Source organism: Galleria mellonella, unplaced genomic scaffold (genome assembly GCF_026898425.1).
Source record: "Galleria mellonella isolate WM207_F2 unplaced genomic scaffold, CSIRO_AGI_GalMel_v1 utg429, whole genome shotgun sequence".
Lineage (NCBI taxonomy): Eukaryota > Metazoa > Arthropoda > Insecta > Lepidoptera > Pyralidae > Galleria > Galleria mellonella.
Window position 1 is genome coordinate 1 of NW_026442099.1, and position 27238 is coordinate 27238.

The following is a 27238-nucleotide window of genomic DNA, read 5'->3' on the forward strand; positions in this document are numbered from 1 at the left end:
TGAAAATGTAATGTTTTTATTAAACTATATAAATAAGAAATATTAATGGAATTAAACCACTAAAAATTAAGTTAGCAGCTTAATTTTAAACTTTATATTTCTTAAAAATAAGAAATAAAATTTAATTGGAATTAGTTATTCAATAGTATCATTAACAGTGATATACCTCTATTTTGGTTTCAATTAATAAATAAGGAGAAAATACTCTATCTTTTAAGTCGAAATTAAATGCAAAAATTGCTTCTTATTTATTATAAGATAAATTGAGAGTTCAATATTTTTTGAATGCAAATCAAATGTTTTGAATTTAAACTATAATCCTAAAGAAAAAAATTAATTTGTTCAATTTAATATATTTTGATTTCATTCATAATATAATCCAATTAAAAGGACAATAATAAAAAAGAAACTAATTTTTGATCAAATAATAAAATTGACTAAATTGAATAGAGGAATAATAGGAAAAATTAAGGCAATTTCTACATCAAAAATTAAAAAAATAACAGTAATAAGATAAAAGTGGAGGGAAAATGGTATTCGAGCTGAGGATTTGGGGTCAAATCCACAATAAGTAAAATTAAAATAATTATTTATATTAAAAAAAAATGGACATTTTGATTGGAAGTCAAATATACTTATTATATTAAAAAGATACTAGTTACCTCATCAATAAATTGAAATAAACAAAAATAATCAAACTACATCAACAAAATGTCAGTATCAAGCAGCAGCTTCAAATCCGAAATGGTGAGTTCTAGAAAAATGACTTAGACTGTGACGAATAAGACATACGAGTAAGAATAGTGTTCCAATAATTACGTGTAATCCATGAAATCCTGTTGCTATAAAAAATGTGGAACCATAAACACTATCAGCAATAGTGAATGGAGCTTCAAAATATTCATAGGCTTGTAAAATAGTAAAATAAATTCCTAAAATAATTGTAATAAATAAACCTTGGAAAGAATTAAAATAATTGTATTTAATAATGGAATTTGAAATGGATTAAATGGGGTAATTCTAGTAGGGGGTCAAATTGTTCCAATTTCAATATCTGGGGCAAGACTTCTATGGAAAAAAGCTCAAAAAAAAGAAACAAAAAAAAGAACTTCAGAAGTAATAAATAAAATTATACCCCAACGTAGACCTTTTGAGACTAGAATAGTATGTTTACCTTGATAAGTTCCCTCTCGTGTAATATCTCGTCATCATTGATATATAGAGAGGATAACAATAATATAACCTAAAATTAATAAATTAAAATTATAATTATGAAATCATTTAATTATACCTGAAACTAGAGTTATAATTCCAATAGCACTTGTTAAAGGTCAAGGACTATAATCTACTAAATGAAATGGATGATTATGGTTAGTTTTCATTAATTAACTTCACTAGAATAAAGAGTTCTTAAAATTGCAATGACATAAGATTGAATTACTGCAACTGCTGATTCTAAAGTTAAAAGTAAAATTTGAATAATAACTAAAATAATTACTAAAGAAGGGGGAAATTTAGATCCTGTTCCACTAAGTAAAGTCATTAAAAGATGTCCTGCAATTATATTAGCTGTTAAACGAACAGCTAAAGTTCCTGGACGAATGATATTTCTAATTGTTTCAATTAATACTATAAAAGGTATTAAAATAGTAGGAGTACCTTGAGGAATTATATGAATAAATATATGTTGAGTATTATTAATTCATCCATATAATATGAATCTTAATCATAATGGTAAAGATAAGGAAAGAGAAAGAGTAAGATGTCTAGTTCTTGTAAAAATATATGGAAATAAACCTAAAAAATTATTAAATAAAACAAAAGAAAATATTGAAATAAAAATTAATGTAAAATTATTAAATAAAGGATTATTTCCTAGTAAGGTTTTAAATTCATTATGTAATTTATTAAAAATTAAGTTTCAAAAAATATGATATCGATTAGGAATTAATCAAAATGAATAAGGAATAAATAAAAGACCAATTAAGGTTCTTAATCAATTTAAAGATAAATTAAAAATATTAGTTGAAGGATCAAAAATTGAAAATAAATTACTTATCATTTTCAGATTAAATTATTAATAATATTTTTTTTTTTATTATTTTTATTATTATTTTTAATATTAAAAATATAATAATTTATAATATTAAAAATAATAAAAACAATAATAAAAAAAATAAATGAAATTAGTCAATTAATAGGTATTATTTGTGGAATAAAAGAATATTACTTAGGTAATAATTTAAATTTGACATATTTATGTTATAATTTTAACTAATTCTTTCATTAGAAGTAATTGCTAATTTACTATAAAGTGGTTTAAGAGACCAATACTTGCTTTCAGTCATCTAATGAAGAGTAATTATTAATTCAATTAATAAAATTTTTAATTGAAATTATTTCAATAACAATAGGTATAAAACTATGATTTGCTCCACAAATTTCTGAACATTGACCATAAAAAATTCCTGGACGATTGATAAAGAAATTAGTTTGATTTAAACGACCTGGATTTGCATCAACTTTAACCCCTAAAGATGGGATAGTTCAAGAGTGAATTACATCTGTAGCAGTAACTAAAATTCGAATTTGATTATTTATGGGTAAAATAATACGATTATCTACATCTAAAAGACGAAAATTATTTAAAGGAAGTTCATTACTTGCGATTATATAGGAGTCAAACTCAATATTATTGAAATCTGAGTACTCATAACTTCAATATCATTGATGACCAATAGTTTTTAGGGTAATAAGAGGATTATTTAATTCATCTAATAAATATAATAAACGAAGAGAGGGTAATGCAATAAAAATTAGAGTAATTGCTGGTAGAACAGTTCAAATTAATTCAATTATTTGACCTTCAAGTAAAAATCGATTAATAAATTTATTAAAAAATAAGTTAATTATAATATATCCTACTAAAATAGTAATTATAATTAAAATAATTAAAGTATGATCATGAAAAAAAATAATTTGTTCTATAAGAGGAGAGGCACTATTTTGTAAATTAAAATTAGATCAAGTTGCAATTTCTAAAAAAAGGATAATCCTTTATAAATGGGGTTTAAATCCATTACATATAATCTGCCATATTAGAAATTTCTTAAAATAGGAAGTTCATTATATGAATGTTCAGCTGGGGGAAGATTTTGATATCATTCAATTGAAGAAGATAAATTAAGGGGAAATAATACTGTTCGTTGATTAATTATAGATTCTCAAATAGTAATAATTAAAAATAATATGGCTAATAATGAAATATAAGATCCTAGGGTGGAAATAATATTTCAAGAAGTATAAGCATCAGGATAATCAGAATATCGTCGAGGCATACCTGCAAACCCTAAAAAATGTTGAGGGAAAAAAGTTAGGTTTACTCCAATAAATATTACAATAAAGTGAATCTTTAATCTAAAAGGATTTATTGAAAGACCTGTAAATAAAGGGTATCAATGAATAAATCCTGCAAAAATAGCAAATACAGCTCCTATAGAAAGAACATAATGAAAATGAGCAACTACATAATATGTATCATGAAGAATAATATCAATTGAAGAATTAGATAAAATTACTCCAGTTAATCCCCCCACAGTAAATAAGAATACAAAACCTAATCTTCAAAGTATAGAAGGACTATAATTAATTTGAGTACCATGGAGAGTTGCTAATCAACTAAAAATTTTAATACCTGTAGGAACTGCAATAATTATAGTGGCTGAAGTGAAATAAGCTCGAGTATCAATATCTATACCAACTGTAAATATATGGTGAGCTCATACAATAAATCCTAATAATCCAATAGCTAATATAGCATAAATTATCCCTAAACAACCAAATGTTTCTTTTTTTCCTCTTTCTTGGGAAATAATGTGAGAAATTATACCAAATCCCGGTAAAATTAAAATATACACTTCTGGATGGCCAAAAAATCAAAATAAATGTTGATAAAGAATAGGATCACCTCCTCCTGCAGGATCGAAAAATGATGTATTTAGATTTCGATCAGTAAGTAATATAGTAATAGCTCCAGCTAAAACAGGTAATGAAAGAAGTAATAATAGTGCTGTAATTCTTACAGCTCAAATAAATAAAGGTATTTGATCAAATGATAAACCATTTAATTTTATATTAATAACTGTTGTAATGAAATTTACAGCTCCTAAAATAGAAGAAATTCCAGCTAAATGGAGAGAAAAAATAGCTAAATCTACAGATCTACCTCTATGGGCAATATTAGAAGATAAAGGTGGATAAACTGTTCATCCTGTTCCTGCTCCATTTTCAACAATTCTTCTAAAAATTAATAAAGTAAGAGAAGGAGGTAATAATCAAAAACTTATATTATTTATTCGGGGGAAAGCTATATCAGGGGCTCCTAATATTAGGGGAACTAATCAATTACCAAATCCACCAATTATAATAGGTATTACTATAAAAAAAATTATAATAAAGGCATGACCTGTAACAATAGTATTATAAATTTGATCATCTCCAATAAGAGAACCAGGATTACCAAGTTCTGCTCGAATTAATATACTTAGAGCAGTCCCAACCATTCCTGATCATACTCCAAAAATAAAATATAATGTTCCAATATCCTTATGATTAGTTGAAAATAATCATTTTCGCAAAAAAAAAAAAAAAAAATAAAATGGCTGAGTTTATAAGCGATAAATTGTAAATTTATTAACGAGAAATTTCTCTTTTATTATAAGTTTTATAGTCAAAAAATGATATGAAATTGCAAATTTCATGGTATAAAGAAAATTTATTAAGGCTTAAAGAAATTTTCTTTATGAATAATTTTGAAGATTATTAGTTTTTATTAACCTAAAACCTTATAAAAAAATTAAAGTTCTTAAAATTATTCCTGTAATTGATAAAAAAGATAAAAAATTAATAAAAATTAAATTTTTATTTTTTAAAAAAATTTTTATTCATTTTAAATTAATATAATTAAATAAAAAGGATGAATAAATAATTCGAATATAAAAAAATAAAATAATTAATCTTGTTATAATAAAAATAAATGTAATAATAAAAAAATCTATTGATAATAAAAAATTAATTAAGATTCATTTTGGAAAAAATCCAATAAAGGGGGGTAATCCTCCTAATGATAAAAAATTAATTAATAGGAATATTTTAATTGAGTAATTAATATTAGAGATAAAAAGTTGATTAATAAAGAATATATTTAATAATTGAAAAAAAAAACATATGATTCTGATTAAAAATGAATATATAATTAAATAAAATATTCAAAGATTTTCTCTAATTAAAATTGAAGCTAATATTCATCCTAAATTATTAATTGAGGAAAAAGTTATAAGTTTACGTAAAGAAGATTGATTAAGACCTCCAATAGCTCCAATAATAGTATTTAAAGTTATAATAATAATAATAAAATTTTTATTTAAATAATAAGACAATAAAATTATGGGGGTAATTTTTTGTCATGTTATTAATAAAAAATTATTAAATCAAGATAAACCTTCAGAAATATTAGGGAATCAAAAATGAAAAGGTACTGAACCTATTTTTATTAATAGGGAAGAATTAATTATAATTGAAATAAAATTATTTATTTCAAAATTTTTTATTAAAGTTATTTTTATTAAAATTGAAAAAATAAAATTAATGGAAGCAATAGATTGAGTAAGAAAGTATTTTAAAGAAGCTTCAGTAGAAAATAAATTAGTAGAGTGGGAGATTAGGGGGATAAAACTTAAAAGATTAATTTCTAGACCAATTCAACATCCAAATCAAGAATTAGAAGAAATAGAGATTAATGTTCTGAAAAATAGAATAAATAAAAAAAATATTTTATTGGAATTAATTTGAAAGAAAATATTAAATAAATTTATTAATTTAATTAAAATTTAAATTTAATTTTATTATTTAAATAAAATAATATATTTTAGTGTAAGAAGCACAATAGTTTTTGATACTATTAGATATAGTTTAATTCTATAAAATATAATAAAGGTAAAAAAATTACTTAATTTATCCTATCAGAATAATCCTTTAATCAGGCACTTTATTATTTAAAAAAAAGGATTAACTTTATATTTGAGGTATGAACCCAAAAGCTTAAATTTAGCTTATTTTTAATTTTTTTTTTTTATAGAAAATTTATTAAAAATGGTTTAATTATAATAAATTTTTATAAGTAATTTATTATTTTTAATTTATTTATATATATATATATATATGTATAAATTTTAATTAAATTAAAATAAAATAATTTATTATTTTTTTTTAATAAAATATTATATTTAATAATTAATTAATTATTTCAATGAATATATATTGATGAATATTGAAATTAATTTTTAATTTTAATATTAAATAAGAAAAAAAAAGAAATTATTTAAAATTTAATAATTAAAATTAAATATTTAATATATACATATATATATATATATACATATAAATATAATATTTAATTAAATAATTATTATAAAAAAAAAAAAAAAAAAATCTATATAATATTAATTATTATATAAAAAAAAATTTTTATAGTTTAAAAATTTATTATGAATTTATTTTACATACAAATTTTTGTATAAAATTTTAATTATTTAAATAATAATTAAATTAAATAAAGTAGTAATTAATATTAAAAATTTAAGAAATTAAGATTTAGTAATATGAAAATTAAAAACTAAATTTGTGCCAGCAGTTGCGGTTAAACAAATTTTAAAATAAATTTTTTTAGTTAATAATAAATATTTTAATTTTTAAATTAAATATTAAATTATTAGGTGAAATTTTAATTTAATTAAAATTTATAAAAAAATTATGAATTAATAAATTTTATTATAAACTAGGATTAGATACCCTATTATTAAAAAATTAATTTTAAAAAAACTAAAATAGTAGGTAATTTTTTATTGAAACTTAAATAATTTGGCGGTATTTTAGTTCATTTAGAGGAATCTGTTTAATAATTGATATTCCACGAATAAATTTACTTAATTTGAAATTTTGTATATCGTTGTTATAAAAATATTTTAAAAGAAAAATAATATTTTAAAATTTAAAATAAAATTTAAATCAGATCAAGATGCAGATTATAATTAAGAATATAATGGATTACAATAAATTTATTTAAATGAATATTTAATTGTAAAATTAAATTGAAGGTGGATTTAAATGTAATTTTATTTAATTTATTAAAATGATTAAAAATTAAAATATGTACATATTGCCCGTCGCTTTCATTAATAAAGAGGAGATAAGTCGTAACAAAGTAGATGTACTGGAAAGTGTATCTAGAAATGAAAATTAGAGCTTGAAGAAGTATTTCATTTACATTGAAATGATATTAAATTTATTTAATTAATTTGAAGGGGAGAAATTAATAAATTTATGAAATAATAAAAGAATTTTTAAATAAATAATATTTTAATGGGGGTTAAAGTATTATATAAAGAAAAAATTGAAAATTTTAAAGTGAATTAGTATTGTGAAAGAATTATGAAATAATTGAAAATTAATTTTTATGAAAGTAAATTTAATTTATTGTATCTTGTGTATCAGAGTTTATTAAAAAAAATTTATATAAATTAAATTTCTCGAATTTAAAAGAGTTAATTAATTATAAAAGTTATTGTAGCAAAAATATTTTTAATAATTAATTTGAAATGAAATGTTATTCGTTTTTAAAGATATCTAGTTTTTTTAGAAAAAAATTTAATTTTATATTTAAAAAAAAATATTTTAATAAATTAATTAATTAATTTATTATAATTTAAATAAAATATTTTAAGGGATAAGCTTTAATTTAAAATTTTATAATAAAATTAATATTTATTTAAGATTTTTAAAATTTATATTGTTTAAAAATTATATTTTTTTATAAATAATCTTATATTAAAATAAAATTTAATATTAAAATTTAATTTTTTTTTAAAAAATAATTATAAAAATTAAATATATAATGAAATAATGATAAAATTAGTATATTAAATTAAATAAAAATTATAAATTTGAATTTTAATTAAATAAAAGGAATTCGGCAAAAATATATGTCCACTTGTTTAACAAAAACATGTCTTTTTGATAATAATTTAAAGTCTAATCTGCCCACTGATTTTAAAATTAAAGGGCCGCAGTATTTTGACTGTGCTAAGGTAGCATAATCATTAGTCTTTTAATTGATGACTGGAATGAAAGATTGGATGAGATATAATCTGTCTCTTATTTAATAAGTAAAATTTAATTTTTTAGTGAAAAAGCTGAAATAATATTAAAAGACGAGAAGACCCTATAGAGTTTTATAAATTAATAATTTTAAATTATATATAATTTTTTTTAATGTTAAATTTAATTAATTTATTTTGTTGGGGTGATAGAAAAATAAATAAAACTTTTTTTGATTAATAAACATGAATAAGTGAATTTATGATCCTAATTTTGAGATTAAAAGACTAAGTTACCCTAGGGATAACAGCGTAATCTTTTTAGAGAGTTCATATCGATAAAAAGGTTTGCGACCTCGATGTTGGATTAAGAAGTTAGCAAGGTGCAGAAGTTTTGCTGGAGAGTCTGTTCGACTTTTAAACTCTTACATGATCTGAGTTCAAACCGGCGTAAGCCAGGTTGGTTTCTATCCCCAGACTTAAAATAGCTTTTTTAGTACGAAAGGATCATAAATATTTAAATTAAATTTATTATTTAGAATTTTATTAATTTTTAAATTAAATATTTAAATTAAAAATTATATTTAACTATTTTGGCAGAAAAATGTGATGATTTTAGAATTCATTGATATATAATTTATTATATAGATAGTAAATGTTATTGAAAGATTTATTAATAATTATTTTAGGAGTAATTATTTTAATTATTGGAGTTTTAGTAGGAGTAGCTTTTTTAACTTTATTAGAACGAAAATTATTAGGATATATTCAGATTCGGAAAGGTCCTAATAAAGTTGGATTAATTGGGATTTTGCAGCCTTTTGCAGATGCTATTAAATTATTTACCAAGGAGCAAACTTATCCTAATTTTTCTAATTATATTTGTTATTATTTTTCTCCTGTTTTAAGATTTATTTTATGTTTAATAATTTGAATATTAATTCCTTATTATTTTAATTTAATTAGATTTAATATGGGAATTTTATTTTTTTTATGTTGTACTAGATTAGGGGTATATACAGTTATAATTGCAGGTTGATCTTCTAATTCAAGATATTCTTTATTAGGGGGATTACGAGCTGTAGCACAAACTATTTCTTATGAAGTAAGATTAGCTTTAATTTTATTATCTAGAATTATTATAGTTATAGATTTTAATATATTAATATTTAATAAATATCAAAATTTAATTTGATTTATTTTTATTATATATCCATTAAGATTATGTTGAATTTCATCAAGATTAGCTGAGACTAATCGAACTCCTTTTGATTTTGCTGAAGGGGAAAGAGAGTTAGTTTCAGGATTTAATATTGAATATAGAAGAGGGGGATTTGCTTTAATTTTTTTAGCTGAATATTCTAGAATTTTATTTATAAGTATATTAATTGTATTAATTTATTTAGGGGGATATAGAATAAGATTATTTTTTTATTTAAAATTAAGATTAGTATCATTTTTATTTATTTGAGTTCGAGGAACATTACCACGATATCGATATGATAAGTTAATGTATTTGGTTTGAAAGGTTTATTTACCTATTTCTTTAAATTTTTTATTATTATATATAGGAATTAAAATTTTTTTATAGTATAATTTTTATAGTATAAATTAATAGAATAAATATTCTTTCTTAAGTTTTCAAAACAAATGCTTATGTACAAGCTCATTAATTAATTAAAAATTAAATTATCTCAATATTTATTTAAGATAGGAGTAATAATATAATATGAGAAGTAAAGAATAGTTAATAATTGTCCTGTAATAATATAAGGATTTTCTACAGGACGAGCTCCAATTCAAGTTAGAAGAATAATAATTGTAGTTAAGGATCAAAAAAGAATTTGATTTAAAGGGTAAAATTGAATACCTTGAATTTTTTTATTAAATGTAAAAGGTAAAATAATTAAAATAAGAATTGAAAAAATTAAAGCAATTACACCTCCTAATTTATTAGGAATAGATCGAAGGATTGCGTAGGCAAATAAAAAATATCATTCTGGTTTAATGTGAACTGGTGTTACTAATGGATTTGCAGGAATAAAATTATCAGGATCTCCTAATAAATAAGGATTAGTTAAAGTTAAAATAATTAATAAAAATAATATAATAAAAAAACCAATAAGATCCTTAAATGAGAAGAATGGATGAAAAGGAATTTTATCTAGGTTTCTATTAATTCCTAGAGGATTATTAGATCCTGTTATATGAAGAAATAATAAATGAATTATTACTATTATTAGAATAATAAAAGGTAATAGGAAATGAAATGTGTAAAATCGGGTTAAAGTAGCATTATCAACTGCAAATCCCCCCCAAATTCAAGTAACTAATATATTTCCTAAATAAGGAATTGCAGAAAGAAGATTAGTAATTACAGTTGCTCCTCAAAATGATATCTGACCCCAAGGCAAAACATATCCTATAAAGGCAGTTGCTATAAGTAAAAAGAGAATTAAAACTCCGATTATTCATGTGTATTTTAAGTTAAAGGATTCATAATAAATTCCTCGTCCAATATGTAAATAAATACAAATAAAGAAAAAAGATGCTCCATTTGCATGTAAAGTTCGAATTAATCATCCATAATTAACATTTCGACAAATATAATTAACTCTATAAAATGCTAATTCAATATTAGCTGTATAATATATAGTTAAAAATAGTCCAGTAATAATTTGAATAATGAGACATAAACCTAATAAAGAACCAAAATTTCATCAAGCTGAGATGTTAGAAGGTGTCGGTAAATCAATAAGAGTATTATTAATAATTTTTAAAATTGGATGAGTTTTTCGAATAGGTAAAAATTTATTTATCATTAGTTAAGAAGATCGAAGAGGTCCAAAAAAAAAATATTAGTAATTTTAACAACTGCAATAAGAGTAATAAATAAATAAATTACTAATATTATTATTATTATGAATGTTTGATTGTTATAAAGTTTAGATAAATTAATTTTATTTTCATTATTAAAAAAAAATATTGTAGTTTGTATAAAGTTATTTATTTCTTCAAGATTAATAGAAAAATTAAGTCAATTTAAATTATAGAAAAAAATATAAGAAAAAATAAAATTAATTATTAAAAAGGTAATTGTACTTATTTTATTTAGTGAGGAGATTTTAAATATTTCATTAGAAGCAATACTTGAAACATAAATAAAAAGAACTAGTAGACCTCCTATAAAAGTTAAAAATAAGATATAAGAAAATCAATAAGTTTTAATTAATATTCCAGAAAGGAGGCAGATTATTAAAGTTTGAAATAAAATGGAAATTCCTATGGATAGGGGATGATTTATAAAAAATATTAAAATAGATAATGATATAATTATTATAAAAAAAAATATTTTTAGAATATCAAAGAATAGTTTATGAAAAATAATAATTTTGGAGATTATAGATAAAGATATTTCTTTTTCTTTGAAGTTTTTAAAGAAAAATTCTTATTTTTGATTTACAAGACCAATGTTTTTTTTAAACTATAAAAACAAAAATAAAATGACAAATGATAATATTTAATATATTAATTGTTGTATTTATTATATTTTTAATTGGAAATATAATTTTTGTTTCTAAACATAAACATTTATTAATTGTTTTATTAAGATTAGAATTTATTGTTTTAAGAATTTTTTTTTTTTTATTAATTTATTTAAGATTAATTGAAATAAATATATTTATATTAATAGTATTTTTAGTTTTTTCAGTTTGTGAAGGTGCTTTAGGATTATCAATTTTAGTATCTATAATTCGAACTCATGGAAATGATTATTTTCAAAGATTTAATTTATTATAAATTAATAAATAAAATAAATATGATAAAATTTATATTTATAATTATTTTTATAATTCCTTTATGTTTTAAAAAAAATATATTTTGATTGGTTCAAAATTTAATGATATTAATAATATTTATATTTATAAATTTAAATATTAGAATTTATTATAATACTAATTTAAGATATATATTTTCTTGTGATATTATATCTTTTGGTTTAATTTTATTAAGAATTTGAATTTGTATATTAATATTAATAGCAAGAGAAAATTTATTAAAAATAGGATTTTATGTTAATTTTTTTTTATTTAATATATTATTTATGTTATTAATATTATATTTAACTTTTTCAATAATAAATTTATTTATATTTTATTTATTTTTTGAAGGAAGATTAATTCCTACTTTATTATTAATTGTAGGTTGAGGATATCAACCTGAACGAATTCAGGCTGGGATATATTTATTATTTTATACTTTATTTGCATCTTTACCGTTATTAATAGGAATTTTTTATATTTTTAATAAAAGAAATAATATTATATTTTATTTTTTAAAATTTATAAATTTTGATTTTTATTTATTATATTTTTCAATAATTTTAGCTTTTTTAGTTAAGATACCAATGTATTTTGTTCATTTATGACTTCCTAAAGCTCATGTAGAAGCTCCTGTTTCGGGTTCAATAATTTTAGCTGGGATTATGTTAAAATTAGGGGGTTATGGTTTATTGCGAATTTTAATTTTACTTGAAAAACTTAGTTTAAAATTAAATTTTATTTGAATTATTATTAGATTAGTTGGTGGATTTTATATTAGATTAAAATGTTTTTGTCAAGTTGATATGAAATCTTTAATTGCTTATTCTTCTGTTTGTCATATAGGAGTGGTAATTGGGGGAATTATAACATTAAATTATTGAGGTTTTATAGGTTCTTATTTATTAATAATTGGGCATGGTTTATGTTCTTCGGGAATATTTTGTTTAGCTAATATTAGTTATGAACGATTACATAGACGAAGTTTATATATTAATAAGGGTATAATGAATTTTATACCTTCAATAAGATTATGATGATTTTTATTAATATCTTCTAATATAGCTGCTCCTCCCAGTTTAAATTTAATAGGGGAAATTAGTTTAATTAATAGATTAATAAGATGATCTTGGGTTTCAATATTTATATTAATATTAATTTCTTTTTTTAGAGCTGGTTATAGATTATATTTATATTCTTATACTCAACATGGAAAATATTATAGAGGATTATATAGATTTTATACAGGAGTTTCTCGAGAATATTTATTATTAATATTACATTGATTACCTTTAAATTTAATAATTTTAAAGGTAGATTGAGTAATAATTTGATTTTACTTAAATAATTTAAAATAAAATATTGATTTGTGGTATCAAAAATATAAGATTACTTATTTTAAGTTATTAAAAAAAATATTTCAATTTGTTTTTTAAGATTTTTTTTTTTATTTTTTATAAGAATAGTAAATTTTATAATAATAATTTATTTTATTATAAATAATATAGTAATTTTTTTAGAGTGAGAAGTTATTACTTTAAATTCAGTAAGAGTAGTAATATCTATTTTATTAGATTGAATATCTTTATTATTTATAATATTTGTTTTATTAATTTCTTCAGTTGTAATTTATTATAGAAAAAGATATATAAGATCAGAATTAAATTTAAATCGTTTTATTATTTTAGTTTTATTATTTGTATTTTCTATAATTTTATTAATTATTAGTCCTAACATTGTAAGTATTTTATTAGGTTGAGATGGGTTAGGATTAGTTTCTTATTGTTTAGTTATTTATTATCAAAATTTAAAATCTTATAATGCTGGAATATTAACAGCTTTATCAAATCGTGTAGGTGATGTTTTTATTTTAATTGTTATTTCTTGGATATTAAATTATGGTAGATGAAATTATATTTTTTATTTAATATTTATAAAAAATGATTATGAAATATATATAATTAGAAGATTAATTATTATTGCTGCTATAACTAAAAGAGCTCAGATTCCTTTTAGTTCTTGGTTACCTGCTGCTATGGCAGCTCCTACTCCTGTATCTGCTTTAGTACATTCTTCAACTTTAGTAACTGCTGGAGTATATTTATTAATTCGTTTTAATTTATTATTGATTGATATATTATTTTTAAAAATTTTATTATTATTATCTGGTTTAACAATATTTATAGCAGGTATTTCAGCTAATTATGAGTTTGATTTAAAAAAAATTATTGCTTTATCTACTTTAAGACAATTAGGTTTAATAATAAGAATTTTAAGTATAGGAATACCGGATTTAGCTTTTTTTCATTTATTAACTCATGCTATATTTAAGGCTTTATTATTTATATGTGCTGGAGTTATTATTCATATAATAAATGATACTCAAGATATTCGATTAATAGGAGGAATTAGAAATTATATTCCTATAACTTCTTTATGTATAAATATTTCTAATTTGGCATTATGTGGTATTCCCTTTTTAGCGGGATTTTATTCTAAGGATTTAATTTTAGAAATAGTAAGTTTAAGAAATTTAAATTTATTAATTTATTATATTTATTATTTATCTACAGGATTAACTATATTTTATACTATTCGATTAATTATATATTTAATAGTAAATGATTATAATTTAATAAGAATTTATAATTTATATGATGAAGATTATACTATATTAAAAAGAATAATAGTTTTACTTTTTATAAGAGTTATTAGTGGTTCTATATTAAGTTGAATAATTTTTTTAAATCCATATATAATTTATTTACCTTTAAATATAAAAATAATAGTTGTATACGTTAGATTATTGGGAGGGTTTATTGGTTATTTTGTTAGAAATATAATAATTTATTCAATAAATAAATTTTTAATAACTTATAATATTAGAAGATTTTTATGTTTAATATGATTTATACCTAGATTATCTACTTATGGTTTAAATTATTATTTTTTAAAGTTAGGACAAAATTTATTAAAATATATTGATTTAGGATGAAGTGAATTATATAGAGGACAAGGTATATATTATATTTTAAAAAATTATTCAATTTTTTATAATTTTTATCAAGTAAATAATTTTAAAATTTATTTATTTAGATTTGTTATATGAATAATAATTTTTATATTTTTAATAATAATTTAATAAAATTTAAATAGCTTATATAATTAAGAGCATAATATTGAAGATATTAAGGAGATTGATTTAATCTTTAGATAATTTATTTATAAAAATAATAAAATTTTATTTTTACAATGAAAATGTAATGTTTTTATTAAACTATATAAATAAGAAATATTAATGGAATTAAACCACTAAAAATTAAGTTAGCAGCTTAATTTTAAACTTTATATTTCTTAAAAATAAGAAATAAAATTTAATTGGAATTAGTTATTCAATAGTATCATTAACAGTGATATACCTCTATTTTGGTTTCAATTAATAAATAAGGAGAAAATACTCTATCTTTTAAGTCGAAATTAAATGCAAAAATTGCTTCTTATTTATTATAAGATAAATTGAGAGTTCAATATTTTTTGAATGCAAATCAAATGTTTTGAATTTAAACTATAATCCTAAAGAAAAAAATTAATTTGTTCAATTTAATATATTTTGATTTCATTCATAATATAATCCAATTAAAAGGACAATAATAAAAAAGAAACTAATTTTTGATCAAATAATAAAATTGACTAAATTGAATAGAGGAATAATAGGAAAAATTAAGGCAATTTCTACATCAAAAATTAAAAAAATAACAGTAATAAGATAAAAGTGGAGGGAAAATGGTATTCGAGCTGAGGATTTGGGGTCAAATCCACATTCAAAAGGTGAGGATTTTTCTCGATCTGAAAATGTTTTTTTTGATAGGATAATAGAAATAATTATTATAATATTTGAAATAATAAGAATAATAGTAGAAATAAGTAAAATTAAAATAATTATTTATATTAAAAAAAAATGGACATTTTGATTGGAAGTCAAATATACTTATTATATTAAAAAGATACTAGTTACCTCATCAATAAATTGAAATAAACAAAAATAATCAAACTACATCAACAAAATGTCAGTATCAAGCAGCAGCTTCAAATCCGAAATGGTGACTACTTGAAAAATGATTTAAAATATGACGAAGTAAACATACAGTTAAAAAAATAGTGTTCCAATAATTACGTGTAATCCATGAAATCCTGTTGCTATAAAAAATGTGGAACCATAAACTCTATCAGCAATAGTGAATGGAGCTTCAAAATATTCATAGGCTTGTAAAATAGTAAAATAAATTCCTAAAATAATTGTAATAAATAAACCTTGGGTTATTTGAGAGTTATTATTTTCTATAATAGCATGATGAGCTCATGTGACTGATACTCCTGATCTAATTAGAATAATGGTATTTAATAATGGAATTTGAAATGGATTAAATGGGGTAATTCTAGTAGGGGGTCAAATTGTTCCAATTTCAATATTTGGGGCAAGACTTCTATGGAAAAAAGCTCAAAAAAAAGAAACAAAAAAAAGAACTTCAGAAGTAATAAATAAAATTATACCCCAACGTAGACCTTTTGAGACTAGAATAGTATGTTTACCTTGATAAGTTCCCTCTCGTGTAATATCTCGTCATCATTGATATATAGAGAGGATAACAATAATATAACCTAAAATTAATAAATTAAAATTATAATTATGAAATCATTTAATTATACCTGAAACTAGAGTTATAATTCCAATAGCACTTGTTAAAGGTCAAGGACTATAATCTACTAAATGAAATGGATGATTATGGTTAGTTTTCATTAATTAACTTCACTAGAATAAAGAGTTCTTAAAATTGCAATGACATAAGATTGAATTACTGCAACTGCTGATTCTAAAGTTAAAAGTAAAATTTGAATAATAACTAAAATAATTACTAAAGAAGGGGGAAATTTAGATCCTGTTCCACTAAGTAAAGTCATTAAAAGATGTCCAGCAATTATATTAGCTGTTAATCGTACAGCTAAAGTTCCAGGTCGAATAATGTTTCTAATTGTTTCAATTAATACTATAAATGGTATTAAAATAGTAGGAGTACCTTGAGGAATTATATGAATAAATATATGTTGAGTATTATTAATTCATCCATATAATATGAATCTTAATCATAATGGTAAAGATAAGGAAAGAGAAAGAGTAAGATGTCTAGTTCTTGTAAAAATATATGGAAATAAACCTAAAAAATTATTAAATAAAATAAATGAGAATATTGAAATAAAAATTAATGTAAAATTATTAAATAAAGGATTATTTCCTAGTAAGGTTTTAAATTCATTATGTAATTTATTAAAAATTAAGTTTCAAAAAATATGATATCGATTAGGAATTAATCAAAATGAATAAGGAATAAATAAAAGACCAATTAAGGTTCTTAATCAATTTAAAGATAAATTAAAAATATTAGTTGAAGGATCAAAAATTGAAAATAAATTACTTATCATTTTCAGATTAAATTATTAAAAATTTTTTTTTTTTTATTATTTTTATTATTATTTTTAATATTAAAAATATAATAATTTATAATATTAAAAATAATAAAAACAATAATAAAAAAAATAAATGAAATTAGTCAATTAATAGGTATTATTTGTGGAATAAAAGAATATTACTTAGGTAATAATTTAAATTTGACATATTTATGTTATAATTTTAACTAATTCTTTCATTAGAAGTAATTGCTAATTTACTATAAAGTGGTTTAAGAGACCAATACTTGCTTTCAGTCATCTAATGAAGAGTAATTATTAATTCAATTAATAAAATTTTTAATTGAAATTCTTTCAATTACAATAGGTATAAATCTATGATTTGCTCCGCAAATTTCTGAACATTGACCATAAAAAATTCCAGGTCGATTAATAAAAAAATTAGTTTGATTAAGACGTCCAGGGTTTGCATCTACTTTTACACCTAATGATGGGATAGTTCAGGAGTGGATTACGTCTGTTGCAGTAACTAAAATTCGAATTTGATTATTTATGGGTAAAATAATACGATTATCTACATCTAAAAGACGAAAATTATTTAAAGGAAGTTAATTAGTTGGGATTATATAGGAGTCAAACTCAATATTATTGAAATCTGAGTACTCATAACTTCAATATCATTGATGACCAATAGTTTTTAGGGTAATTCTAGGATTATTTAATTCATCTAATAAATATAATAAACGAAGAGAGGGTAATGCAATAAAAATTAGAGTAATTGCTGGTAGAACAGTTCAAATTAATTCAATTATTTGACCTTCAAGTAAAAATCGATTAATAAATTTATTAAAAAATAAGTTAATTATAATATATCCTACTAAAATAGTAATTATAATTAAAATAATTAAAGTATGATCATGAAAAAAAATAATTTGTTCTATAAGAGGAGAGGCACTATTTTGTAAATTAAAATTAGATCAAGTTGCAATTTCTAAAAAAAGGATAATCCTTTATAAATGGGGTTTAAATCCATTACATATAATCTGCCATATTAGAAATTTCTTAAAATAGGAAGTTCATTATATGAATGTTCAGCTGGGGGAAGATTTTGATATCATTCAATTGAAGAAGATAAATTAAGGGGAAATAATACTGTTCGTTGATTAATTATAGATTCTCAAATAGTAATAATTAAAAATAATATGGCTAATAATGAAATATAAGATCCTAGGGTGGAAATAATATTTCAAGAAGTATAAGCATCAGGATAATCAGAATATCGTCGAGGCATACCTGCAAACCCTAAAAAATGTTGAGGGAAAAAAGTTAGGTTTACTCCAATAAATATTACAATAAAGTGAATCTTTAATCTAAAAGGATTTATTGAAAGACCTGTAAATAAAGGATATCAATGAATGAACCCCGCAAAAATAGCAAATACAGCTCCTATAGAAAGAACATAATGAAAATGAGCAACTACATAATATGTATCATGAAGAATAATATCAATTCAAGAATTAGATAAAATTACTCCTGTTAATCCCCCTACAGTAAATAAAAATACAAATCCTAATCTTCAAAGTATAGAAGGACTATAATTTAATTGAGTCCCATGGAGAGTACCTAGTCAACTAAAAATTTTAATTCCTGTAGGTACAGCAATAATTATAGTTGCTGCAGTAAAATATGCTCGAGTGTCAACATCCATACCTACAGTAAATATATGGTGAGCCCATACAACAAATCCTAAAACCCCAATAGCTAGTATAGCATAGATTATCCCTAAAGTACCAAACGCTTCCTTCTTACCTCTCTCGTGGCTAATAATATGAGAAATTATCCCAAATCCTGGTAAAATTAAAATATAAACTTCAGGATGCCCAAAAAATCAAAATAAATGTTGATATAAAATTGGGTCCCCTCCCCCAGCAGGATCAAAAAATGAAGTATTTAAATTACGATCTGTTAAAAGTATAGTAATAGCCAGCTAGAACAGGTAATGAAAGAAGTAATAATAGTGCTGTAATTCTTACAGATCAAATAAATAATGGTATTTGATCAAATGATAAACCATTTAATTTTATATTAATAACTGTTGTAATGAAATTTACAGCTCCTAAAATAGAAGAAATTCCAGCTAAATGGAGAGAAAAAATAGCTAAATCTACAGATCTACCTCTATGGGCAATATTAGAAGATAAAGGTGGATAAACTGTTCATCCTGTTCCTGCTCCATTTTCAACAATTCTTCTAAAAATTAATAAAGTAAGAGAAGGGGGTAAAAGTCAAAAACTTAAGTTATTCAAGCGAGGGAACGCTATATCAGGTGCCCCTAATATTAAAGGAACCAGTCAATTTCCAAATCCTCCAATTATAATTGGTATAACCATGAAGAAAATTATCACAAAAGCATGGGCTGTAACAATTACGTTATAGATTTGATCATCACCAATAAGTCAACCAGGATTACCAAGTTCAGCGAATTAATAATCTTAGGGAAGTTCCAACTATTCCTGATCAAATTCCAAAAATAAAATATAAAGTACCAATATCTTTATGATTTGTTGAAAAAAGTCATTTTCGCAAAAAAAAAATAAAATGGCTGAGTTTATAAGCGATAAATTGTAAATTTATTAACGAGAAATTTCTCTTTTATTATAAGTTTTATAGTCAAAAAATGATATGAAATTGCAAATTTCATGGTATAAAGAAAATTTATTAAGGCTTAAAGAAATTTTCTTTATGAATAATTTTGAAGATTATTAGTTTTTATTAACCTAAAACCTTATAAAAAAATTAAAGTTCTTAAAATTATTCCTGTAATTGATAAAAAAGATAAAAAATTAATAAAAATTAAATTTTTATTTTTTAAAAAAATTTTTATTCATTTTAAATTAATATAATTAAATAAAAAGGATGAATAAATAATTCGAATATAAAAAAATAAAATAATTAATCTTGTTATAATAAAATAAATCTAATAATAAAAAAATCTATTGATAATAAAAAATTAATTAAGATTCATTTTGGAAAAAATCCAATAAAGGGGGGTAATCCTCCTAATGATAAAAAATTAATTAATAGGAATATTTTAATTGAGTAATTAATATTAGAGATAAAAAGTTGATTAATAAAGAATATATTTAATAATTGAAAAAAAAAACATATGATTCTGATTAAAAATGAATATATAATTAAATAAAATATTCAAAGATTTTCTCTAATTAAAATTGAAGCTAATATTCATCCTAAATTATTAATTGAGGAAAAAGTTATAAGTTTACGTAAAGAAGATTGATTAAGACCTCCAATAGCTCCAATAATAGTATTTAAAGTTATAATAATAATAATAAAATTTTTATTTAAATAATAAGACAATAAAATTATGGGGGTAATTTTTTGTCATGTTATTAATAAAAAATTATTAAATCAAGATAAACCTTCAGAAATATTAGGGAATCAAAAATGAAAAGGTACTGAACCTATTTTTATTAATAGGGAAGAATTAATTATAATTGAAATAAAATTATTTATTTCAAAATTTTTTATTAATGTTAATTTAATTAAAATTGAAAAAATAAAATTAATGGAAGCAATAGATTGAGTAAGAAAGTATTTTAAAGAAGCTTCAGTAGAAAATAAATTAGTAGAGTGGGAGATTAGGGGGATAAAACTTAAAAGATTAATTTCTAGACCAATTCAACATCCAAATCAAGAATTAGAAGAAATAGAGATTAATGTTCTGAAAAATAGAATAAATAAAAAAAATATTTTATTGGAATTAATTTGAAAGAAAATATTAAATAAATTTATTAATTTAATTAAAATTTAAATTTAATTTTATTATTTAAATAAAATAATATATTTTAGTGTAAGAAGCACAATAGTTTTTGATACTATTAGATATAGTTTAATTCTATAAAATATAATAAAGGTAAAAAAATTACTTAATTTATCCTATCAGAATAATCCTTTAATCAGGCACTTTATTATTTAAAAAAAAGGATTAACTTTATATTTGAGGTATGAACCCAAAAGCTTAAATTTAGCTTATTTTTAATTTTTTTTTTTTTTTATAGAAAATTTATTAAAAATGGTTTAATTATAATAAATTTTTATAAGTAATTTATTATTTTTAATTTATTTATATATATATATATATATGTATAAATTTTAATTAAATTAAAATAAAATAATTTATTATTTTTTTTTAATAAAATATTATATTTAATAATTAATTAATTATTTCAATGAATATATATTGATGAATATTGAAATTAATTTTTAATTTTAATATTAAATAAGAAAAAAAAAGAAATTATTTAAAATTTAATAATTAAAATTAAATATTTAATATATACATATATATATATATATACATATAAATATAATATTTAATTAAATAATTATTATAAAAAAAAAAAAAAAAAAATCTATATAATATTAATTATTATATAAAAAAAAATTTTTATAGTTTAAAAATTTATTATGAATTTATTTTACATACAAATTTTTGTATAAAATTTTAATTATTTAAATAATAATTAAATTAAATAAAGTAGTAATTAATATTAAAAATTTAAGAAATTAAGATTTAGTAATATGAAAATTAAAAACTAAATTTGTGCCAGCAGTTGCGGTTAAACAAATTTTAAAATAAATTTTTTTAGTTAATAATAAATATTTTAATTTTTAAATTAAATATTAAATTATTAGGTGAAATTTTAATTTAATTAAAATTTATAAAAAAATTATGAATTAATAAATTTTATTATAAACTAGGATTAGATACCCTATTATTAAAAAATTAATTTTAAAAAAACTAAAATAGTAGGTAATTTTTTATTGAAACTTAAATAATTTGGCGGTATTTTAGTTCATTTAGAGGAATCTGTTTAATAATTGATATTCCACGAATAAATTTACTTAATTTGAAATTTTGTATATCGTTGTTATAAAAATATTTTAAAAGAAATATATTTTAAAATTTAAAATAAAATTTAAATCAGATCAAGATGCAGATTATAATTAAGAATATAATGGATTACAATAAATTTATTTAAATGAATATTTAATTGTAAAATTAAATTGAAGGTGGATTTAAATGTAATTTTATTTAATTTATTAAAATGATTAAAAATTAAAATATGTACATATTGCCCGTCGCTTTCATTTATAAATTGAAATAAGTCGTAACAAAGTAGAAGTACTGGAAAGTGTTTCTAGAAATACAAATTAGAGCTTGAAGAAGTATTTCATTTACATTGAAATGATATTAAATTTATTTAATTAATTTGAAGGGGAGAAATTAATAAATTTATGAAATAATAAAAGAATTTTTAAATAAATAATATTTTAATGGGGGTTAAAGTATTATATAAAGAAAAAATTGAAAATTTTAAAGTGAATTAGTATTGTGAAAGAATTATGAAATAATTGAAAATTAATTTTTATGAAAGTAAATTTAATTTATTGTATCTTGTGTATCAGAGTTTATTAAAAAAAATTTATATAAATTAAATTTCTCGAATTTAAAAGAGTTAATTAATTATAAAAGTTATTGTAGCAAAAATATTTTTAATAATTAATTTGAAATGAAATGTTATTCGTTTTTAAAGATATCTAGTTTTTTTAGAAAAAAATTTAATTTTATATTTAAAAAAAAATATTTTAATAAATTAATTAATTAATTTATTATAATTTAAATAAAATATTTTAAGGGATAAGCTTTAATTTAAAATTTTATAATAAAATTAATATTTATTTAAGATTTTTAAAATTTATATTGTTTAAAAATTATATTTTTTTATAAATAATCTTATATTAAAATAAAATTTAATATTAAAATTTAATTTTTTATAAAAATAATTATAAAAATTAAATATATAATGAAATAATGATAAAATTAGTATATTAAATTAAATAAAAATTATAAATTTGAATTTTAATTAAATAAAAGGAATTCGGCAAAAATTTATATTCACTTGTTTATTAAAAACATGTCTTTTTGATAATAATTTAAAGTCTAATCTGCCCACTGATATAAATTAAAGGGCTGCAGTATATTGACTGTACAAAGGTAGCATAATCATTAGTCTCTTAATTGGTGACTGGAATGAAAGATTGGATGAGATATAATCTGTCTCTTATTTAATAAGTAAAATTTAATTTTTTAGTGAAAAAGCTGAAATAATATTAAAAGACGAGAAGACCCTATAGAGTTTTATAAATTAATAATTTTAAATTATATATAATTTTTTTTAATGTTAAATTTAATTAATTTATTTTGTTGGGGTGATAGAAAAATAAATAAAACTTTTTTTGATTAATAAACATGAATAAGTGAATTTATGATCCTAATTTTTAGATTAAAAGAAAAAGTTACCCTAGGGATAACAGCGTAATCTTTTTAGAGAGTTCATATCGATAAAAAGGTTTGCGACCTCGATGTTGGATTAAGATAAAAATTAAATGCAAAAGTTTAAATTTTTTGATCTGTTCGACTTTTAAACTCTTACATGATCTGAGTTCAAACCGGCGTAAGCCAGGTTGGTTTCTATCCCCAGTAAAATAAGATATTTTAGTACGAAAGGAATAAATATTTAAATTAAATTTATTATTTAGAATTTTATTAATTTTTAAATTAAATATTTAAATTAAAAATTATATTTAACTATTTTGGCAGAAAAATGTGATGATTTTAGAATTCATTGATATATAATTTATTATATAGATAGTAAATGTTATTGAAAGATTTATTAATAATTATTTTAGGAGTAATTATTTTAATTATTGGAGTTTTAGTAGGAGTAGCTTTTTTAACTTTATTAGAACGAAAATTATTAGGATATATTCAGATTCGGAAAGGTCCTAATAAAGTTGGATTAATGGGAATTTTTCAACCTTTTGCAGATGCTATTAAATTATTTACCAAGGAGCATCTTTCCCCCAATTATTCTAATTATTTATCTTATTATTTTTCTCCAGTTATTAGATTTTTATTATCATTAATAATTTGATTAGTAATTCCTTATTATTTTAATTTAATTAGATTTAATATGGGAATTTTATTTTTTTTATGTTGTACTAGATTAGGGGTTTATACAGTTATAGTTTCTGGTTGATCTTCTAATTCTAATTATGCTTTATTAGGAGGATTACGTGCTGTAGCTCAAACTATTTCTTATGAAGTTAGATTAGCTTTAATTTTAATATCTAGAATTATTATAGTTATAGATTTTAATATATTAATATTTAATAAATATCAAAATTTAATTTGATTTATTTTTATTATATATCCATTAAGATTATGTTGAATTTCATCAAGATTAGCTGAGACTAATCGAACTCCTTTTGATTTTGCTGAAGGGGAAAGAGAGTTAGTTTCAGGATTTAATATTGAATATAGAAGAGGGGGATTTGCTTTAATTTTTTTAGCTGAATATTCTAGAATTTTATTTATAAGTATATTAATTGTATTAATTTATTTAGGGGGATATAGAATAAGATTATTTTTTTATTTAAAATTAAGATTAGTATCATTTTTATTTATTTGAGTTCGAGGAACATTACCACGATATCGATATGATAAGTTAATGTATTTGGTTTGAAAGGTTTATTTACCTATTTCTTTAAATTTTTTATTATTATATATAGGAATTAAAATTTTTTTATAGTATAATTTTTATAGTATAAATTAATAGAATAAATATTCTTTCTTAAGTTTTCAAAACAAATGCTTATGTACAAGCTCATTAATTAATTAAAAATTAAATTATCTCAATATTTATTTAAGATAGGAGTAATAATATAATATGAGAAGTAAAGAATAGTTAATAATTGTCCTGTAATAATATAAGGATTTTCTACAGGACGAGCTCCAATTCAAGTTAGAAGAATAATAATTGTAGTTAAGGATCAAAAAAGAATTTGATTTAAAGGGTAAAATATTCCTTGAATTTTTTTATTAAAAGTAAAAGGAAGAATAATTAAAATAAGAATAGAAAAAATTAAAGCAATTACACCTCCTAATTTATTAGGAATAGATCGAAGGATTGCGTAGGCAAATAAAAAATATCATTCTGGTTTAATGTGAACTGGTGTTACTAATGGATTTGCAGGAATAAAATTATCAGGATCTCCTAATAAATAAGGATTAGTTAAAGTTAAAATAATTAATAAAAATAATATAATAAAAAAACCAATAAGATCCTTAAATGAGAAGAATGGATGAAAAGGAATTTTATCTAGGTTTCTATTAATTCCTAGAGGATTATTAGATCCTGTTATATGAAGAAATAATAAATGAATTATTACTATTATTAGAATAATAAAAGGTAATAGGAAATGAAATGTGTAAAATCGGGTTAAAGTAGCATTATCAACTGCAAATCCCCCCCAAATTCAAGTAACTAATATATTTCCTAAATAAGGAATTGCAGAAAGAAGATTAGTAATTACAGTTGCTCCTCAAAATGATATCTGACCCCAAGGCAAAACATATCCTATAAAGGCAGTTGCTATAAGTAAAAAGAGAATTAAAACTCCAATTATTCAAGTATATTTTAAATTAAAAGATTCATAATATATTCCTCGACCAATATGAATATAAATACAAATAAAGAAAAAAGATGCTCCATTTGCATGTAAAGTACGAATTAATCAACCATAATTTACATTTCGACAAATATAATTTACTCTGTAAAAAGCTAATTCAATATTTGCTGTATAGTATATAGTTAAAAATAGTCCAGTAATAATTTGAATAATGAGACATAAACCTAATAAAGAACCAAAATTTCATCAAGCTGAGATGTTAGAAGGTGTCGGTAAATCAATAAGAGTATTATTAATAATTTTTAAAATTGGATGAGTTTTTCGAATAGGTAAAAATTTATTTATCATTAGTTAAGAAGATCGAAGAGGTCCAAAAAAAATATTAGTAATTTTAACAACTGCAATAAGAGTAATAAATAAATAAATTACTAATATTATTATTATTATGAATGTTTGATTGTTATAAAGTTTAGATAAATTAATTTTATTTTCATTATTAAAAAAAAATATTGTAGTTTGTATAAAGTTATTTATTTCTTCAAGATTAATAGAAAAATTAAGTCAATTTAAATTATAGAAAAAAATATAAGAAAAAATAAAATTAATTATTAAAAAGGTAATTGTACTTATTTTATTTAGTGAGGAGATTTTAAATATTTCATTAGAAGCAATACTTGAAACATAAATAAAAAGAACTAGTAGACCTCCTATAAAAGTTAAAAATAAGATATAAGAAAATCAATAAGTTTTAATTAATATTCCAGAAAGGAGGCAGATTATTAAAGTTTGAAATAAAATGGAAATTCCTATGGATAGGGGATGATTTATAAAAAATATTAAAATAGATAATGATATAATTATTAGAATAGTTTATGAAAAATAATAATTTTGGAGATTATAGATAAAGATATTTCTTTTTCTTTGAAGTTTTTAAAGAAAAATTCTTATTTTTGATTTACAAGACCAATGTTTTTTTTAAACTATAAAAACAAAAATAAAATGACAAATGATAATATTTAATATATTAATTGTTGTATTTATTATATTTTTAATTGGAAATATAATTTTTGTTTCTAAACATAAACATTTATTAATTGTTTTATTAAGATTAGAATTTATTGTTTTAAGAATTTTTTTTTTTTTTTATTTTTTTTTTTTATAAATATATTTATATTAATAGTATTTTTGAATTTGTATATTAATATTAATAGCAAGAGAAAATTTATTAAAAATAGGATTTTATGT

General features: G+C 20.1%; 3 protein-coding genes and 11 pseudogenes across 3 annotated transcripts; 4 read left to right on the top strand and 10 right to left on the bottom strand.

The window, feature by feature from the left end:
• Positions 1-666: 666 nt before the first annotated feature.
• LOC128201447 (cytochrome c oxidase subunit 3-like) lies at positions 667-1382 on the bottom strand (annotated as a pseudogene).
• Positions 1376-2062, bottom strand: LOC128201448 (ATP synthase subunit a-like; annotated as a pseudogene).
• A 292-nt stretch (positions 2063-2354) lies between these two features.
• LOC128201441 (cytochrome c oxidase subunit 1-like) lies at positions 2355-4577 on the bottom strand (annotated as a pseudogene).
• A 267-nt stretch (positions 4578-4844) lies between these two features.
• LOC128201453 (NADH-ubiquinone oxidoreductase chain 2-like) lies at positions 4845-5882 on the bottom strand (annotated as a pseudogene).
• A 2874-nt stretch (positions 5883-8756) lies between these two features.
• On the top strand, positions 8757-9755 carry LOC128201451 (NADH-ubiquinone oxidoreductase chain 1-like). The gene is given in 1 exon segment (XM_052898456.1): positions 8757-9755. A coding segment is annotated over 1 exon segment (540 nt). The 5' UTR covers positions 8757-8808; the 3' UTR covers positions 9349-9755.
• Positions 9756-9826: 71 nt separating this feature from the next.
• On the bottom strand, positions 9827-11582 carry LOC128201444 (cytochrome b-like; annotated as a pseudogene).
• A 391-nt stretch (positions 11583-11973) lies between these two features.
• On the top strand, positions 11974-13796 carry LOC128201440 (NADH-ubiquinone oxidoreductase chain 4-like; annotated as a pseudogene).
• Positions 13797-13844: 48 nt separating this feature from the next.
• On the top strand, positions 13845-15121 carry LOC128201443 (NADH-ubiquinone oxidoreductase chain 5-like). The gene is given in 1 exon segment (XM_052898453.1): positions 13845-15121. A coding segment is annotated over 1 exon segment (873 nt). The 5' UTR covers positions 13845-14009; the 3' UTR covers positions 14883-15121.
• Positions 15122-15993: 872 nt separating this feature from the next.
• Positions 15994-16772, bottom strand: LOC128201446 (cytochrome c oxidase subunit 3-like; annotated as a pseudogene).
• On the bottom strand, positions 16766-17452 carry LOC128201449 (ATP synthase subunit a-like; annotated as a pseudogene).
• Positions 17453-18198: 746 nt separating this feature from the next.
• Positions 18199-19970, bottom strand: LOC128201442 (cytochrome c oxidase subunit 1-like; annotated as a pseudogene).
• A 52-nt stretch (positions 19971-20022) lies between these two features.
• LOC128201452 (NADH-ubiquinone oxidoreductase chain 2-like) lies at positions 20023-21259 on the bottom strand (annotated as a pseudogene).
• A 1457-nt stretch (positions 21260-22716) lies between these two features.
• On the top strand, positions 22717-25124 carry LOC128201450 (NADH-ubiquinone oxidoreductase chain 1-like). Its single transcript, XM_052898455.1, is given in 1 exon segment — positions 22717-25124. A coding segment is annotated over 1 exon segment (540 nt). The 5' UTR covers positions 22717-24177; the 3' UTR covers positions 24718-25124.
• A 71-nt stretch (positions 25125-25195) lies between these two features.
• LOC128201445 (cytochrome b-like) lies at positions 25196-26850 on the bottom strand (annotated as a pseudogene).
• Positions 26851-27238: the final 388 nt, after the last annotated feature.